Below are 19,416 nucleotides of genomic sequence, written 5' to 3' on the forward strand. Positions count from 1 at the left end.
GGGGGGGGGGGGGGGGGGGGGGGGGAGGCAGCTCAGAACACCTGGACAGGGACTGGGGAGGTGTCAAAAAGGAGGATCAAGAAAAAGATAAACAGAAACCAAAACCAAATTTTACATAGAATCAACCCCAAGAAAGTAATACTGACAGAACCCAAATATTACTTTAACAGCCCGTATTATAAAAAAGAAGACAACTTGCAGAAGCAAAATATAATAATGTTGCCTCAGTCATTGGCCCATTTTCCAGATTGTCTATTTGGAGGGTGCTCAGACCAATCCAAATGTCTCATTTTCACTGCTTGAAGCCATTTGTTTTCTTATACTTAACATATTAGGCATATTTTGGATACATGAAAAAAATTATTTCAAGATATGAGCAATGAAATAATCACAAAGGGAGCCAGGCAATAATGAAAGATGTCTATCAGTCCGGGCCTCCAGCCCAATGCTGAATTTGGTAGGAGATCCTCTTCACGTTATCCCTGCCCTAGTTTTCAACATTTCTGGAAAAGCTGTTTAACCAGCTCAGGCAAATCTTTCCGATGCCCAATTGCCCTTACGGTTAAGATGCTTCTCCCAGCTCTAATGGCTAACCTAAATTTCAGTTTCAAGCCATTGCACCTTGTAATTACATTCTCAGCCACTGTAAATAATCTGTGCCCTCTATTATATCTTTCCCCTTTCCCTGTGATAGGGACCTGTGGAAAAGGGATTCAGTTGCCTTGTTAGTACAACATATACACTGTACCTGAGCAAAATACAACCCAAAAAAAAATCAAACATTCACTCTTGATCCCCGAGTCAGAAGTGCTGTTATTGATCTTTTCCTTTTTTCCCATCCTTCAGCTTATCTGAGTGTCTACACTGACATGCTCCAGTGCTGTGGCATTTATGCCATCTTGGGGAATAGCTGTGTAAATGCTCCAGTAATTTTATACATCTTCAACATACTGTTGTGTTAGAACTTGAGAATTTGAAGGACTGGGAAGGATGGCTTTTCCTCCTCCTCCTCCTCCCACCCTCATGTAATAAGAATAAAAATCCTCACTAATTGGCCCTCCTCCTGCATGTTACTGATGTCTAGACTCGGTGGCAACTTCTTTCTGTGGAACAGATTTAATGGAGGAGAAAGTGCATGAGAAGAGAGTTAGCAAGCAAAACACTGCAGAGCAACTACAAGAGAGTTGGGAACACAAGGAGTTTTTGGTAAGCTGAGGTTTGAAGCTAAAGGATATTGTTTCAAACACACACACACACACACACACACACACACACTGGTGAGTTCACTTTTCTCTAAACCAAATGGTCCCTAAAATGGAGGAAAATCCAAGTCATCTATGCAATACATAAAAGACTTTTAAATGATATTCAGTAGTGACTTTTTTCCTCCTTGCTTTCTTTAGGAGTTATGAAAAACAAAAATAAATTATCCAAACAGGTGATTTGGGGATTTTCCTTCCATCCCCATGATTTTTCTGAAAAACTCAAAAATTGCTAATAGTAACTTCATTCTCTCATGAAGCTATGGGTGACTCAGATACAGACCTCTCCAGATCCCTTTGTGGACTCCAAGAGGCAGTGTCAGGAGGACTCAAGATCAAACTGAACAGACCAAGCCTGGATCCAGGGTCTCCCTGTAGGTCGCTAGTCTTATATGATCTGCCTTCAAAAAGTCACCAGTTCTTGAGACCACAGCAATTTGGTTCAGGAATATCTGCTTCATTTGATTTGTACTGTTTTTTCTTTGTTTGTTTGGTGTTTTTTAGGGAGAACAAAAATAAAAAAGAAATGGTGACACAGAAACTATGGGGCCAATCATCCCAATCCATGCATAGCTAAGGAGCACTGGGTTCAAGGTAGCTCATGCTACTGTGGGCTTAGGCAGCGATGGAAACAGGTTGATGTAGTCACTGAGGCAGTTCAACCCAAAGGATGACCTTCACTAAAAGGGAAAGAAATGTCCATGACCCCAGGCTGCTGGGCTGCATTTGGGAGGCAGCATTCACACAGGTTCACGCCACTGGTCTTCTCATGCTCTCCTCCTGCCCCTCAACACATATGGAGACCCCTCTATACATGGCCCTCAACTGTCTGCATGTATGCTTTCCCCACCAAGAGCAGGGAGAGTGGAGTACAGTATTTGACTGAATCCCTAGCATCTCACACATACTAGGTTCTCAAAACTGATTTTGGGAGTAATTCCTAGAAATGCTGAGCCTATCACCAGACTAATGGTAAGGAACACAGCTCTGGAACCAGAGTAACTGGACTTAATTCATTCCCTCTCTATTTGACCTTGGACAAGTCACTAAACCTCTCTAAACCTCAGTTTCCTCATCTGTAAAATGGGGGAAATAATACTACCCACCTAGTAGTGCCATTGTGAGGATTAAGTGGGATGTTGCCCATAAAAGGCTTAGCACAGCGCCTGGCTCAATAAATGTTAACGATTATTAGTACCTCCCCCACCACAGGTGTTCAATAAAAACTTGCTGAATTGAAGTCACACCAGTGGGAATGACTAGCAGATGTGAATGTGACCTGGGCTTTTTTTTTTTTTTTTTTTTTTTTTTTTTTCCCACCTCACTTTGCACCAGATGACCTCTGAGAATTTTTTTTTTTTTTTTAAGAAAAGGAATAGAATAGGAGCTATTTAGGCTGCACTTTTGCTGATATTTGGTTTTTCATTCAGGGCAGAAAATCAAGTCTGGCAAAGTCAGGCACATGATTTTCCAAGAAATATGATAAGGCTATTAAAAACTCTAAATTAAAGTTGTGTAATGAGCATGAATCTGAATACATTTAAATTTCCTCCAGATCTAGTAATTTCAGCAACATCTTTATATATTTTTAAAGTGTGCTTTTTGCAACTGTGAGGAAACCAAGGCCCTAAAAGATAGCGAATTTCTTCAAGGGTGGTGGTGGGGAGGCAACACTCAATTGTCTTGAAAATTAACCCCTGAAAATGCACAGGATTTTATTACCAAACGGATGCCTGAGGAGATTACTAGATTTTTAGGGTCTTTACTATAAAGAGAGCAACCTGCATGCCTGAAATAATTAAGAAGAAGAGACTCAATTATCTAGTAAACTGAAATTTCAAACCACCCTGCTTACCTAAATGAGAAAAGCTGCTTAGACTAAAGCGTCATTACTTCTCTTTAGACAAGCCTTAGCAAAGATATACAAGGAACTAAAGAATGGGACTCTGCATTCTTCCCTAAGCCATAACAATGCCTGTTTATGTAAATAGGATTTTCAATAACACAATGGAATCTGAAAAAAAATGTTTTCATTATTGTCTCTGAAAAAATGCAAATGCAAAAGATGAAAGTCAAGGGGCTTTCACTATGATGGGCACTGAATACCCTAAAATATTTATTCTATGTGAGTCTGAGGCTGGATTCCAAGTGGATCTAAGAAACAGGCAATGACTATTTCTTCTTTAAAAAGTCTGGGTACGATATGAGGAGACACAAAGATTTCTCTGACTCCATGGCAAGTTGAATGCATTTTTATCCAAAAACTCAGTTTAAAAAGAAATAAGGGTAGTAGTAGATATCTATTTACCTTTATTTGGCAGCCCCTTCCAAAATCTGGGCCAAAATATAAATATTCTTGCCTCCATCATCATCACCATCTGACAATCAAACACACCAGCATGACCATAACAACCTCCAGGCACAAACTAAAAGCTCATTAAAGACTATATGAAGGCTATTTATAGAAGAACTAAACAAAGAAGGAAAGAACTATTAGCAAAATTAATTAGACCATTCATACTTTTGACAACTATTACTATTTGTTTGAACTCAAGTGTCTAGCTCCTTTACCGACAGGTATTGATGACTATAGAGATACCATATATCTAGAGTTTTAAACTGACCTTGTAGTTTTTTGGTTCAAGAACTCAGGTTTTGACCTGTACTCTGTATATCAGCCTTCCTGTTGCTGTTTAGGCAGCTGATAAGAGGCAGAAATCCTTCTTGCTCATTAGGCCATTAGCTGCTGTTAAGCAAAGGGCTGGGGAGGGGCGTGCTCAGTGGCTCAGAGGAATGTGCCGGACTCCACATATAAAGCCAGCCCCGATTTGGGGTTAAGAATTTAACCTTAAAAGGCTGACAAGTCATAAATTTGCCTGAGGTTCATATATATGTGTGACTTTCACAGTTTATATTTCCTAGCCAGGACCCAAAGTCAAAACATGCCTCCTGATTAATGAATGGTACTAATTGTTATTCCTGACTTGAGAACATTAGTCTTTATCCATAATATTTTCTTAAAAAACACACAATCTCGTACCTAAAACTCTCTGGCTTAGGGGAGTGTGGATAACTAACTGGAAAAATTAGGAAGAGGAGCCTAATGTTATCTGTTCCTTGGTGCTACCATTTTGGTAGTCAAGATTGACTCAAAAGCTTCCATTTCATTGTGTCCATCAAGCAAATTGCAAAGGAATGTCCTCCAAATCTAAACATCTGAGATAAAGCAACCATCTGTGACTCTACACACACACACACACAAAAATGAGCTGGGGTGTGGGGAGTGAGGGGAGGCAGGGCTGAAATGTGCTCAGGCACATTTTGTCTAACTTATCTTGTTAAATATTTATACATAAGTGCATAACCTAACAACCTTGGCCAAGCTTGGAAAAGATAATAGATACAGGACAAACAAAAGAGCCCCACAGGTATAAAGACAACAAAAAAACACCAAGGAATAATCCAATTGGAATACAATCTCTAACCCGAAGTCAGAATTAAAACTGGGACAATAAAACCACACAAGCAAAACAACGTCCCTGAAATGTGATAACTTCATCAGAGAAAAGCAGGCTATAATTTGGTTAGCCTACAAGGTAGGTGTCAGTTGTACACCACGCTAGCAATGTTTCAAAGGGGCTCCCTTATCTTTAGAAAAACGGAAAGCATTCAATGTAAGAAAACAGATTTCTAAGAACAAAGATGCAATTTGCATTCACTGAGAATTATGACAAAATGAGAAAGAATGTAAACTACATACCAATGATCTGAGGTACTCAAGTCAGATATATCTAGTCTCGTCCTATTTGTACAAAAAACCTTTTAAATACTCAAAATTCTTGGAAAGCAGAATATAAATTTACTGGTATATAATTTAGAGCTCTTCATTTCCAAACTAACTAACGAATAGAATTTCACAATATCCTAAGAGAAGTAACCAGCTACCCAAACCAAATATGTGGGCAGAAATGGAAAGCCTGTTTTCTCTCCAGAATTACCTAGGGCAGGCGGATGTGGAGGAGGCAGAGGAAGATAGAGGAATAAAGAGGAGAGAAGGAAATCAGAAGCTATCAGAAAAAGCAACACAACTTAAAACTAAAATGCAGAGGAAAATATAAAACATTCCACTCATCTATTTATTTTTAGAAAACAAGAAACACAAAACCGTTCAATAAATATTAACAAACCATAAAACACCCTCTGTTCTAAATTATAACCAGTTGAGAGAGTGTGTGAGGGTGGAAGGGAGGAAGGGGAAAAGGGAAGATGTGGGGAGCAGTCCGACAGACAGAAGGAGGGCCCCCATAGCTCTGGAGGTACCCTGAGCCCCAGAAGGGCCGCGAGGAGAGCACACAGAACATCAGCTGTTCCCCTTAGCTAGGGGTGTGAGAGGAAATTGGGCTACTTAATATCACTACTCTATGAAATGCTGATAAACTTTTCATAATTTTACCCATTTCATGCAGAATTGTTACTTGGTAGTCTCACTGCCAGTAGAACGTAATTTGAAAATAAAACTGGGTGTTGTTGGAGGAAGACTCTGAATGATTGAATAAATGCTGGTTCCAACGCCACCTTCAGGCTTTGTGAATGAGGCAACCTTAACTCTCTCAAAGAACAAAGAAAAGGCAATCGGACAGCTTTTGAAGGCCCCCCAAAAACCCTTCAGGCAACGTTATTAAATTGACCCACAGCACTGAAGTTTCAAAGGCAAGAAATAACTTAGGTTTTAGAAATTAACACTTGTATAAAACCTTCAGAACACTATGGGGAAAATAAACCTTTATTTCAGAAATAAACTTTGAAGTTTGAAAACAAAGCAGAAAATCTGTTTCTGAAAGCAGAAGGGACTACTTGAAACACTGAGCACAATTCTTCCATGGCTCTTTGAAACCCTTTAAAAGTTCCACTCTGATTTCTGGGGATGGCCAGAGAAGATACACCCCAGAATGCCAGCAAAAGAGAGAGTGGGACACCATTAGTGCCCTAAGGTAAGAGCAAAATGATCTCAGGAGATATTTGCCTCTGGCTGCATTAAATTAAGCCAAGGCCTAGAGCAGAGGTTCTACCCATCCAGGGGAGCAAAGACAATGTTTTCCAAACTAGTCACTGAGTTATTAGCCACTGAGTAGAGATCCTGCTGGCTCTCTCTAGCCTACTCATTACCACAATCTCATTCATTCACTCGCCCTCCCTCTCCCCTAATCTCTCCTTCTCCTCCCTCCCTCTCTCTTTCTTCCTCAGTCCCCCGTACATTTCTTGTGTATAGGTCTCTAAGGCCACTTAAATGAATGAATAGCCAAAGCACAGCACCAATGTGAGAAATCAAAAGAACAGTGACCTACCATGTGCAAGACCCTCTCATAAGTGCTGCAAGATTTTTACCATCATTGAACTACACTTGGAAGCTGCCCTTATCAAACTTTAACATGCATACATATCATCTGGGGATCTTGTTAAAAAATGCAGATTCCGGTTCAGTAGGTCTGGGATGGGGCCTGAGATTCTGCATTTCTTTCTTTCTTTCTTTCTTTTTTTTTTGTAACCAGTAAGGGGATGGCAACCCTCGGCTTGGTGTTGCCCGCACCGCACTCAGCCAGAGAGCGCACCGGCCACCCCTATATAGGATCGGAACCCGCGGCCTCGGCGCTCCCAGCGCCGCACTCTCCTGAGTGCGCCACAGGGGCGGCCCGAGATTCTGCATTTCTTACAAGCTCCCAGGTGATGCTAATGCTGCTGGTCCATGGGCCACACTTTAAGGAGTAAGGCTCTAGTAAGAAGAATAAAGTCAAGTACATAAGTAATAGTAAGAGCAAGCACAAACCAAGACCATAGGAGTACAGTGATAGCTGGGTTCAAAGGGCAAAATGATCACATCTAGTCATAGGGAATCACAGAGTGGCTCATGAAGAAAACGGCATTGCTGCTGAGACCTTGAAATATGGGTAGGACTGCAGCAGGCAGTGATGATGGGAAGACATTTAGGTGGTCAATAAGCAAAGGCTTGGAGGCAGACAACTACAGAGTACTTTCAGTACTGAGTTTGCAGCCTGTTATGCTCAAATAGAGGGCACACGTGCCAAGGGGATAAGAGTGAGAGACATGAGGGAGGTAGACTTGCAGGACTTAGCCACTTAGTTTGGGTGTGGGACATGTTAAAAAGAGAGTCAGAGACAATTTCAAGGTTTCACGTTTGTTATCAGACAGAGATGCCATCACCAGAAATGCAGAATGTTAAAGAGAGGCAGGTTTGTGCAGATGGGAAAAGAAAATAATGGACTAATTTTTGGCTCTGTTGAAAGTGGAGATGTCCAGCAGGCAACTGAGAAATACTCAACTGGAGAGCAAGGAAGAGGTCAGGTTGGAAAGAGATATGGGAGTGATTCAAACAGCAAAGATAATGAAGTCATGGGAATGGATGTGGGAATGAGCAAAGAGAATGGAAAGGGCAAAGGACAAACACTACTGGAACACTTACATCTAACATAGGGGAGGAGGAAAAGGGCGAACAAGCGAAGAGGGAATCAAGTAGGAGGGGAACCCAGAGTATATCACGTCACAAAAGTCAAAGGAGTGTGGGAATTTGAGTCAGATACTTTATATCCAGGCTGTATTCCTTCCCCTCATAGTCCAACAGCTATACTAGAAAGAGCATGAGCTATAGAGGGAGACAAACCTGGATGCAAATTCTGGCTCCACCACTTTACACAATCGTTGGGAAAGTAAACCTTTCTGAACCGCAGTTTCTTCATCTGTAAAATGGAGATGAAACCACTTACCTTTTGGGTTTGCTGTGTAGATTAAATGAGAGATTAAATATAAAGCAACTGGAACATAGTTGGCACTCCGTAAATTGTTGTTTTCTATGATCTTCTTTTGTGGCCCTTCTAAACTAGCCCATCAGCCTGAAAGCGGTCTTAAAAAATCTACTGAAAAACAGGGAGTTTCAAGTTTATCTTGAATGAAAGTAGAAACCCTGATGAAGGGAACCTCTTAAACAACAAGGAAATTAAAGAAACCACTTATGCCAGAGAAACAGAAAATTATACAAGCCTCCCCTCACCCTCAAATCAAAAAATATTACATCTTCATAGACAATTAAGAAAGATCAGCCCAATTATGCAAGTATTCCTATCCTTTGCTTGGAGCCATATGTTTCAGAGACTAGCCAGCAGGGCCAAGTCTGAAGTAGAATATAGACCAGAGCTCCAAAACCTACACACTGTTACAGCTTTCATTCTCCAGAGCGGAGGGCAGAGGGGCCACCATGTTGGAAGGCAGGTCACTGGAACTCAGAAGCTGTAGATACTTTATGAGTGGTTGCATTGTGTGTACACAAGATATATGAAAGCAAGGCTTTCACAAAACAAATGTAAGGAATTATTGTTAAAAACCACCCACTGCTAAGACTGACAACTAACAATTTTCAGTTTAAATAACATTTGTAATTATTAATTATTGCTATGAAAAATAATGGAAATCTGATCACTTGATTCAAATGTATTTCTCTACATAGAAGTCTCTCTCTGTGTGTGCATGTGCGTGTGTGTGTCTGTTTGGTAGTACATTATCTTATTTGCAAAGTCTTAGGCCATGACAACATATATTCATACTTTCTCTTAATCAAGAGAGTTCTTGATGTCTGGCAGTTTTTTTTAAAAAAAAATCACCAGATGTTGGTAAAATATATTTAAAAACATGTCACATACAAAAGCCTGGAAAATATCATCCACACCCATGACTTCCAACTTGAGCTTATATGCTGATGAGTCCCAACTATGCTTCTCCTGAAGTTCAGAAGAATATATACACTCTTTCCCAGTGATCTCATCTATTCCCAGGGCTTCAATTACCATCTATATGCTGATAATTTCCAAGTACGTATCTCCAGCCCTGATTTCTCTCTCTTCTGTGATTCAAAACACAACTGAACTATCTAGCGGACATTTTCTACTGCAATGATCAAACGACCCCTCAAACTCAACTTGATTGAAACCAAACTCACTATTTCACCCATTAAAAATATGCTCCTCCTATATTTTACCCATTTATTCCACAAATATTTACACAGTCCCACCACCCAGAAAAACTATAAGTTCTAGATTCTCCCTTCTGTCCTCACATCTAGTCACCAAGTCATGTTTACTCTACTTCCACTATTCTCTCAAGTTCTATTCTACTTACTGCCCCCTGCCTCTCACCTGTATTACTAAAACTCCCTGTCACCACTCAATCTCCAGTCATCCTCCATGCGGAGTAAGGTTTTCTCTTCTTAAAATATTTTCGTGGCTCCTCATTATCCTGGGAAACAACCCAAACTCCTCGGCATTTTCAGCCTACTTTTCTAGTTCATCTGCCCTCCATTTCCCTTGCATTTATGCTCCAATCAATCCAAACAATTTCAGTCCAGCAAATGTGTCATTTTGTCTCTTAACTCTGTACCTTTGCACATGCCTTACACGACAGCCTCTTTGAGGTAACCAAGCACCCCTCGTCCATAGCTCAACAGCTCCCAGACCCCCATGTGGTACCCAGCTCTATAGCAGCCCTCATTGTGCTGCCTTGACATCCATGGTTTTCCTTGTCTGGCTCCCTGATTAAGCAGGGAGCTCCTTGCTGGCAGTGATTTTATCTTGTTCATCAGCTCCTAGCTTAATACCTGGCATAAAATCAGTGCTCAATAAATGTTAGTTAAAGTAGGCAATGAATGAAAAACTTTTAAATATTTCTGCAGAGATAGTGTATAAAGTTCATTATTAGTGAGTTCCTTTTCTGCAAATTTCTATCAGTTTTCCAAAACGGATATATGTGGTCCCCAATATAAGCACTCCATGAAACCTAACTTGGAATGTGCCTCTTGGGTGACATTCTCATTTCTACGGAACTCAATATGCAATGCAGCCAGTGCAAGAAGTAGTTCTCTAAAATGGGCCAAATTCACAATATGGGTTGACTGTCACTGATTAACAAGGAAACGATGGAAGTTGATAAATAAGCAGTAGCTCTATATCAGTGACAATTGGCTCTGCAACAATTTGGGGCCAATCCAACAGAAAATGCTTTACTCAGTCTCTGAAAAGCCATACCCTGTAGCTCTTCCTGGTGTAAGTTAGGCTTATTGTCTAGGTTATTAAAGCAATACAGATGTAATGATATTACACGTGTGTATGTATATGTATGAGTGTGTGTGTATGTATATGTATGAGTGTGTGTGTATGTGTGTGTTGGAACCAGGCAGGGTGCTAGAAGTCGGAAGCTACAGATACTTTATGAGTGGTTGCACTGTGTTTAAATCAGATATATGAAAGCAAGGCTTTTATGACACAAATGTAAGGTATGATTGTGAAAGACCACCCACTGCTAAGAGTAAGAATTAACAACTCTCAAACAGTTTAAATAACAGGCATAATTATTAATTATTGCTCTCAAAATAACAGAAATCTCTATATATATTTATACGTACATATAATCTATGAATACATGTCTATATATAACATACCCTAACACCATATTTAGGTAAAGCTGCAGTTAAAAATCTCTATTTGTGACCTCCTCTTCAACCTTTAGTTTTGAAATAGGGACAACAAGGCTCCTGGAGCCAAAGAGAATAGGTAAATATGCTTCAACTCCACCATCCTTTCTTCAGTCTCTGCTGCAAATCAGTTTAGACAATAAAACATTCAAGCATCAGTCATTCTATAGTTATACGCTGTCCTAGGATCTCACTGGACAGCGGTTAAGTCCTCTAGACTAAGTCTGTAGGTGTCTACTCTTACATTCATTACAACTAATTAATTAATTAGTACCATCACTAACTCTCAAAAGTACTAACTAACTCAAAAGCTAACATTACTAACTCAAAAGCACTGTACGCACCACTATAGAGGATATCATGATGAATCAAACATGGCTCTTGCATTCAATGAGCATTGTGTCTAGAAAAGACCATGAATAAGCTGTGTACTTCCAAAAAACATGGATAATAAGTAAAAAGAAATACAGATAAAGTATTTCTGGGAACCAAATGCAATTGGGGCACCTCTCTGTATTATCTCTGCACACATGCAAATTTCCATATTCAAATGTTTTCCAATCCTTTTCGTCTGTTATGTGCCAGTTAACTTTCTGATATATATCAGAATGAGGGATTTTAATCTCCTCCCTGTATCTGTCTCTAACTCTAACTCTTCCTCTCTTTAGGTTTCCATCAGCTTCAATCTTCCAAATGAAAATCTGACAAAGAGCAATGGAGAATCCCAGGATGCCATGACGCATACTATAAGTACTAGTATGCGGGGTTTGGGAGAGAGGGAGCAGAGCCATAATTAAGTAGGAGAGTATACAACTAGAAATTAGATTTTTTTTTCAAATGAATATCATTCCTTTCTTTTTACCCTCTTTCCCACTTGGGCCTCTATGTGAAAGAACCTCCCTATGGGTCTTCCCTAGCCATCTCATAAGGCCCTTTATCCTATCCAAATAAAAATTTCCATGGCTGAAAATCTACTTTGGATTATATCCTTTTAAATGTATATTTATGAAGCTTGATGTCATAGGAAAGAAACACCAAACACTGAGAAAAACTTACATATACATTCAGTGAATGTTTCTATAACTGACACCGAGTTGCATAATTTACATAAACCTAAATATCACAGATCTGTAAAGTGAAGATAAATATATGCACTTATGTATATGTGTGTATCTTTAATTTATCTTCAAATTACTTAGAATGGTCTTGTGAAAAAGCAGAAAATACTTACCTCTTGTAAGATCTGGCTAGTCACTTCTTCCAGAGTTACAGTGCAGCCAAATGAATTAAACCAATGTGCTTTATCACTTACCTACAGACAACAAATGGAGCTTTGACCTGAAAAAGTGGTTATGTTTTTAGAAACCTAGTATATTAGTAAAAATAAGTCAACTACTTAAATATTGGCTTTATGGAAATGTCATGTTTGTAATACATTTCTAATTCTATTCATTTATTTAGTCTACAAATATGTATTGAGCACCTATTATATGTACTATGTACTGTGCTAAACACTAGGAATGCAAAGATGAGTAAGACACAGCCCCTAACCTCAAGGAGATCACAGTCTAGTAGGGAAGATATAGATGATTATGAAGGTGAACCTAAAAGATGCCATAATCAAAACTTCTTCTAAGTTTCCAATAATAAACTTATTTTCAAAAGGCAGTCTCCAAAAGGCCAATTAAAATTTTACTCTAAAATTGTGCCTTCTTCTCAATTTATAAGAAATAAATACATGCTTCACTGTAGAAATTTTGAAAAATACAGGTTATTTTCAGAATCATCACTTCTACTGAGAAATGTACATCTTTCAACTTTCAGGTGGATGGATGGAATACAATGGGTGGAGGTTTCTCTTATACTAGCTTTGACTTCCCTGTCTCTTCTACTGCCACTTTCACTTTCATTTTATCTCCCTTCCTATCAATTATTTATCAATATAAGCCTATTAAGTACACTTCAAAGAGCCTAGTAGATCTACTAATTTAGCATATAAATACAATTTCAGCTACTAGAAGTAATTTACTGTTTGGAACACTAGAAATGCATTTTGGTCCTAACATTGACTCCTTTTTATTCATGAGGAAAAATACAAACTCTCAAATGAGACTTTGTCCAGGTACACACACAGAGAGGCAAAAGTGAAGATACCTTTCTTGGTAATCAGTCTGGATTCATTTTTATTTAAAGAATGACAAACAAGTATTTCTAATAATTAGCACTTGGATAATTGATCTTTAATTAGCCTAATTTGAAGTACAGAACTAAATCTTTGCTTTGTATATTCAATAATATATTCAAGTGAGAATATAATGTTCCAGTGAGCATCCCCGCCACACACACAGCATTTCAAAACACACATTTTCTCTGCTGATATACCCACCTTCACTTTGCTTTCTGAACTGCTTTCTTCCTGTCATTATATCTCAGAAGGTAAATTCCCATTACTTTATGCTCTCTCTAAAGCCAGTCTGGGGCCCATGACTTGGATTCTATTTTCTGATGCTCATTTCTTAATGGAGTGCTAGGTATCCTGTTTCAAGCCAGACAATTTGCTAAATATGGGCTGATAAGTGGGGGATTTTTCTGCCCACACTTTCCATTAGACCCTAGATTACCAAAAACATGAAACCCATTTACAAGCTTGGCTGGGGCTGAATAGATGTTAGCTCCTGGGATGGTCTCTTGAACTGAGCCTGTGCACTAATTCTGATCCCAGGTTATAGAAACCTGTGATGTACTTCAACAGGTCTACGCATATGTTATAGCTCAAATCCCAAATATGGTAATAATATCAACATTAGCAAGAAAGGTCTAGCTGACATTAAATCAAAGAGGGCTTGATTTAAGAGACGTCCTACAATTTATGTGCTATATAATTATTGTTGATCTTTAATGATACTAAGCCGATCATAACAATGCTGCTAATTTCAATTTGTTCTTTGGGTACTTATCATTAATAAGCCCTGCCTGATGGGAAGAGTCGCCACCTAACTGAGGTAAGTCTGCATCCATCTACAGCCAAAATATTCGTACATGTAGCCTGAAAAGTTTGTCCATGCACTCCAATAATGTGCCACAACAATTTGGACTTAGGCTTTTAAAATAAGTAAGATGACATATAGCTTAAGAAAATATGTGAGCGTTCATACAGAATATGTAACAATCTAGAAATTCCATTTTTGTCAGTTATTTTCTAAATGCTGTATGGTGCTCTTAGCATTGTGCTCAACACTGCTCAAATACAGTGCTTTTCCTTTAAGAAGCTTATAATCTAAAACATACAAATAACCATATGTAGAAAAAAGCTAGAGATCAGAGTAAAAGAAAGCATTCACAAAAATGTACAAATTCAGCATGCCAGAACTTTTCAGTTGAGCAACATGATCCCCAGTGAAATTCTTTCCAAATGATGTATCGTGTGCACAAGTTATAAGTGATTATCTTCAATTTTCTTAGAAATGAGTAATAAGATACCTCTTAAGACCCATGCTTTTTTGTATATGCACCAAACAGTAAAGTTGGCGTGGTCATTGATAGCTGCCATTTAAAGAGAAAACATATTTTCTGTCTTGTCTCATACCAGACAAATCCAGGACTCTTTTTTTTCCCAGGTTGGTAATAAGCAGCTTTTTTCTAGGCTGCAGTGAATAGCAAACATTGCAACTCTAAAGATGAAAGTAGCAGAATGCTCAAAAATATTGCATCAAAACATTGGATACAACCTACCAGCCCATAAGAAAAAAACAAATTGCAAAACTGTCACCATCTGTGTCATCTAGCTTCCATCGAAATCTTATATCTGTATTTCCTAATGCTTACAAAATGGAATTTGCTCCAAGGATTAAAAAACACATGTGCACACACATGCACGCGGTCATGCGCGCAAACAGTTTTTAAGATGGCAGCCCTATTAAAAGACTTCTTCTCCCTATCTCCCACTTCATCTCTTCAGTTCTTTTCCCTTGCCCAGACAGGCTATTGTAACCATTTCAGCCAATTTCCTGGAGGTCTTTTCTAGCCCTTTTCACCCTATTTAATCCTACAAGTTTCCTGGGAAGCCTGTTTACTTGTATGCTCCCCCACTAGACTGTGAGCTCCTTGACAAAAGGGACTGCATCTCACTCCCTTCTGCACCCCCAGCACCTAAGAAGAGCCTGCCAAGGAGTGAGCAGACTTAGACTCCTTTCAGACCAGGGTGCCCCACCAATCATCAGCCATCTCCTCCAGCCGACTGATGGCTCTCTCTAGGCACATCTCAGTACCTATATCAGCCTTAGTGTAATAAATATATTCAGACCACAGTTGAGAATTGAGAATTCTAAACTGTTCCAAGTTAGCACACAATAATACAACTTTTTCTAAGTTTTAACAAATCACTGGTTCACCCAAATGTCTAATGCAATCTCTGAGGAGGAAAAACCCTCACACACCTTATTTCTTACTCTCTTTCCCAACATTAGAACCGCTACTGCTTGAAAAACTAATTGAGGGACCACAGCTGGCAACCCAGATCCGGCTGCTAGTTCCCACACTTAAAAAAAAAAAAAAAAAAAAAAAAAAAAAAAAAAAAAAAAAAAAAAAAAAAAAAAAAAAAAAAAAAAAAAAAAAAAAAAAAAAAAAAAAAAAAAAAAAAAAAAAAAAAAAAAAAAAAAAAAAAAAAAAAAAAAAAAAAAAAAAAAAAAAAAAAAAAAAAAAAAAAAAAAAAAAAAAAAAAAACCAAACTCTCTCTTTGTCTGAAGAATGCTGCTTTTTATTTTTATGTTGTTTCATCTATTTCAAGAAATTCCAAGTCAGTTTTGGCTCTTCAAAGCTGCCTTTTACCCATACGGGCATTTGGCCTTTTGGACTGGTTCTCGCACTTTTCAAGGCCCTCTAAGGCAAGATCCCTCAGTCTTTTGGGAGTTGCAACACTACCATGGTTTGTTTGATTTTCTCATTCCCATTAGTCCCCTACACCACCCCCCACCTCACAAAAGTGGTGTATGGCATTCATAAAGTGAATTACACTTGATTTTTGTTTGGAGGAATTTTTTTTCAGACTTCTGTAACATTCCCTTGAGACAATTGGAAACATCATTGTCTGATTACTAGCTCACTTTCCTTGCCTAAAATTGTATCCATTCTTGATTGCGCCTGTGGGTAGGTTAAGCAAAACAAAATAAACATCTAGACTTATGAGCTCATTGGCTTTTTTCTGAATTTTTCTAAATTAAATAAGGGTAAAAGAGCTGCACTGAAAGTCAGTTATATGGATTTTTCTGCCAAATGCTAACTCTGTGCGCCTGGTTTCCATCTGTGGTGCTTTCCAAGTTACAAATCCTGAGGAAGAAGAAGAAAAAAAAGCGGGCTATGAAGAGATCTATGAATTTGGGGGACATGCTATTCAGAATTGCTGTCCTGTGCCTTTGAACACTAAAAGAAATGGGAATACGAGTTTGTAAGGCTTCAGATCAGCTTTGCGGAAGTTAGCATAGTTCTTCAGCACCGGAGATTTATTTTTTAGGCAGATTGATTTCAAATGCCATTTAGTCTCATCCGTATTAGCATAATTAGCATAAGAAATGTACCTTATCCACTCTAACCCAATTCTGCTAATGGCCGAAGTTAGCGTTAATCCCAAATGCTCCCCCTATGTGAAACAGGACATTCTTGAGGATTTCTCCTTACTGTGACAGAATCTCATTTTATCTGGGACAAAGAAAGCTTTAATGCAGTTAATACAGTGCAGCAGGCAAACTGAACATGACTTAAAATACAGATGGGAGAAAAAAAGTCAAGCGGTCATCATGATGGTTCATAAGTATCAAATAATTTGCAGCTCTCTTTCAACTTCCAACCACTGAAGGACAGCAGCAAATTACACATGCATTCACTTTAAAATTATGCACTTGCCATTGTATTTAGTCTGCCGTTGTTGTCTCTTCTCTGAAATACTGATGAGCTCTTTCCACACACGGACATTAGGATTTCCACCATGTTTTCCATATCTACAGTGACCATATTTGCCCAGCTAAAATTCAGGACACATGGTTTTTATATCAGGACAGAGTATTGGAAGTCTGCACTGCCGCAGAAAATCCAGGATATATGGTAGCTATATGGGTATCACCATATTTGAAGTTTGGCTTTGCTCCAGTGTGAGTCAGGACAGTGCTTACCATGTAGAAGGTTTGTTAAATAGAATTGAAGCAGGGAATGTTTGGTTTATATGGTGAAAACCCCTGAAAAGTGATTTCTCCTATGGAGTGTGTGAAATAGTAGAGGAAAATAAAAAGTCTCTATTACAAGTCCCTGTTCTCTATAAGTATGGCCATCCCTAGGCTGAGAATAAGGGAGGGAGGGAGCCCAGGCCAAATCTCATACACACAGTGTGTGGGCCCTCCGAATACTTTTATACAGATGCTGCAAAGAGGCAGACAGCCAGAGAGCTGGGGGAGGGGGAGGAAGGGCGAGCGTCTGCATGAATGCGGGGGGGGGGGGGGTGCTAAATGAGTATCCGTGCTTTCCTCTGGTCTTTTTCTTCTTTGAAGCACCACCTTTACTTCCTGGCTTTGAATCAGCCAAATGTGGCCCCAACCCCAACCCTGGGCCCATTTATCTTGTGGGGGCTCAGCCTGTGAGGACCAATTTTTACATTATCAACAAAAGCATGTTCTCTGGCCTTAGCAGTCTGATTACCATGGCACTTCCAGGGGAGAGAGATTCGCCTGTTGTTTCAGCTCTGTGGCGGTGATTCATAGGTTGCCCCTTACAGCTCCTGCACACGCCCACGTGGTGCGTTATTAACACTTAACAGTGGAAGAGGTAGTTCTACCCTCCCTCATAGCGAGATCCTGCGAAGCAATATTTAACATACGCGCAAATGCATTTTAGTCACCAAAAAGGGTGACCAATTACCTTTGAAACTAAACAGCAGGCTCGCTCGGCTCTTTTCATCAACCTAAAGAAAAGGCTGAGGGCGCGCTGGCTGCCTAGGTAACCTCCTGCCAGTGAACGCTCGCTGGCAGCGCCCACTGGGCGCGCATCCGCATTCACAACTTGGTCCAACCATCGGGCCCGCCTCCCCGACTTGTTGAGAGCCACCAGCCAAGTTTTGGCGAGGGTTGTTCCCCGATCCCTCGGAAGCGCGGGACGCGCGCCTCGCTGGATGCACGAGTCCAGAAGAGACCCTGGAGGCCACAAACGTTTTATGGTTTGCGAATACAACTGGCCGTTTCTTTCGAACGCACCTCTGATAAATTAACCTGTTTGAAACCGACTCTTCTTGCCCTCATTGTCAGTGTAGCAACTTGTCCTAATTGGATTCTAAGGCAGGCGTTAGGAGCCCAAGCGCTGGACAGTCAATCACTTAAGGCCATTAATATTCATCTGTTGACAGTGGCAGCCCTCAACGAAGGTGAAAATACGCCCTTTCCAGCACGATCTGATTGAGCATAACAAAAGGCAGGCGTTCAGAAACTTTCCTCTACCTAAAATCATCTCCCCCTCAGCGTCCAGCCTGTCAAGAAGGCAGATGAATTTGGGAGGGGGAGGAGTTAAATCATCTTTGGACTCCTGCTCCCTGGGCCAGAGCCCCGTTTTTGAAGCGATTTTGCCAACCTAGATAACGGTCGTTGTTTTGAAGGAAAAGGCTCAGTCCTCTTTATTTGGGGGACCCTCCAACTCCAAAGTTTCCCTCAGCGTGTCTTCACCCGCCACTACAGATTCAGAGATCTGTCCTCAACTTTGTCTGCACTTGGGCCCGCGAGCCTTGGGAAACCAGGCTGGGGAAAGGAGGGCGTGGTGAACGTTAGGGAAAGGATAGCCGGATCCGCGGTCCAGCTAAGGCTAACATTCTAACACGTACGTGCAAGCAAGGGTGGCCAATTCCCAAGGCACCAGCTCGGTTGTGGAGCGCCAGTCCGCCGAGGCCCAGGAAACCAGCTCCTACCTTCCCGCCCTTGCCCAAAAATGGGCGCTCGCGAGAAGGCGATCCCCGCCGTTCCTCCCGCTCGCACCTTCCCCGTCAGCAGCGCTGGCCTAGGGGATGCAGACACAGTTCACATATACGCCCGTTTTCTCCCTCAGTAGACCGGCCAGACCCCGAGCACACCGACCACCCCCAGGTGCCCAGCCGCAGGGCGCACGAGCGCGGCCCCGCAGGGCTAGTGCGCTCGGGGTATAGACACCACGCGTCCCTTGGCTCCCTCCTGAGCATGGGGAACGCGCGAAAGACCCCTCCTCACCTGGCACGGGGGTTTCGGGCACCCACTTGAGTCCGGGCTGCAGTCTCTGGAAGAAGGAGCGGACCTGGTGACAGGTGGCGTCTGGCGGCGGCGGCGGAGGCTGCGCCTGTCCCGGGCAGTCCAAGCTGAGCAGCATCGCCACCACCAAGCACGCGGTGCGCACGATCCCGGCCATCCTGCTTCGCCGAGAGCTAGAAGAGCGCGGGAGAGTGGCAGCGGGAGCGAGAGCAGTCCCACGACTCGGCAAGCCTGGCAGTGGCCCCGAGAAACGAGAGACGTGCTGCTACCCAGCCGCTGCAAAAGTTTCCTCGCAGCTACCTGGACGCTGGACGAGGGCGGGAACCTCTCGGCGGCGCGGGGCGGGGAGGGGCTGACCGAGGTGGGGCGGGGC

The 19,416-nt window shown here is 41.0% G+C and overlaps 1 protein-coding gene across 1 annotated transcript in view; it reads right to left on the minus strand.

Annotated features, from left to right (window-relative positions):
• GPC3 (glypican 3) overlaps nt 1-19,397 on the minus strand; it is a 426,680-nt gene extending 407,283 nt beyond the window's left edge. The window contains exon 1 of the mRNA XM_008572275.1: nt 19,026-19,397. Coding sequence (XP_008570497.1) covers nt 19,026-19,200 — 175 coding nt within the window. The 5' untranslated portion in view covers nt 19,201-19,397. The remainder of the gene's footprint in view (nt 1-19,025) is intronic.
• Nucleotides 19,398-19,416: the final 19 nt, after the last annotated feature.

The sequence above is a fragment of the Galeopterus variegatus genome, unplaced genomic scaffold (assembly GCF_000696425.1).
Source record: "Galeopterus variegatus unplaced genomic scaffold, G_variegatus-3.0.2 Scaffold772, whole genome shotgun sequence".
Taxonomy (NCBI): Eukaryota; Metazoa; Chordata; class Mammalia; order Dermoptera; family Cynocephalidae; genus Galeopterus; species Galeopterus variegatus.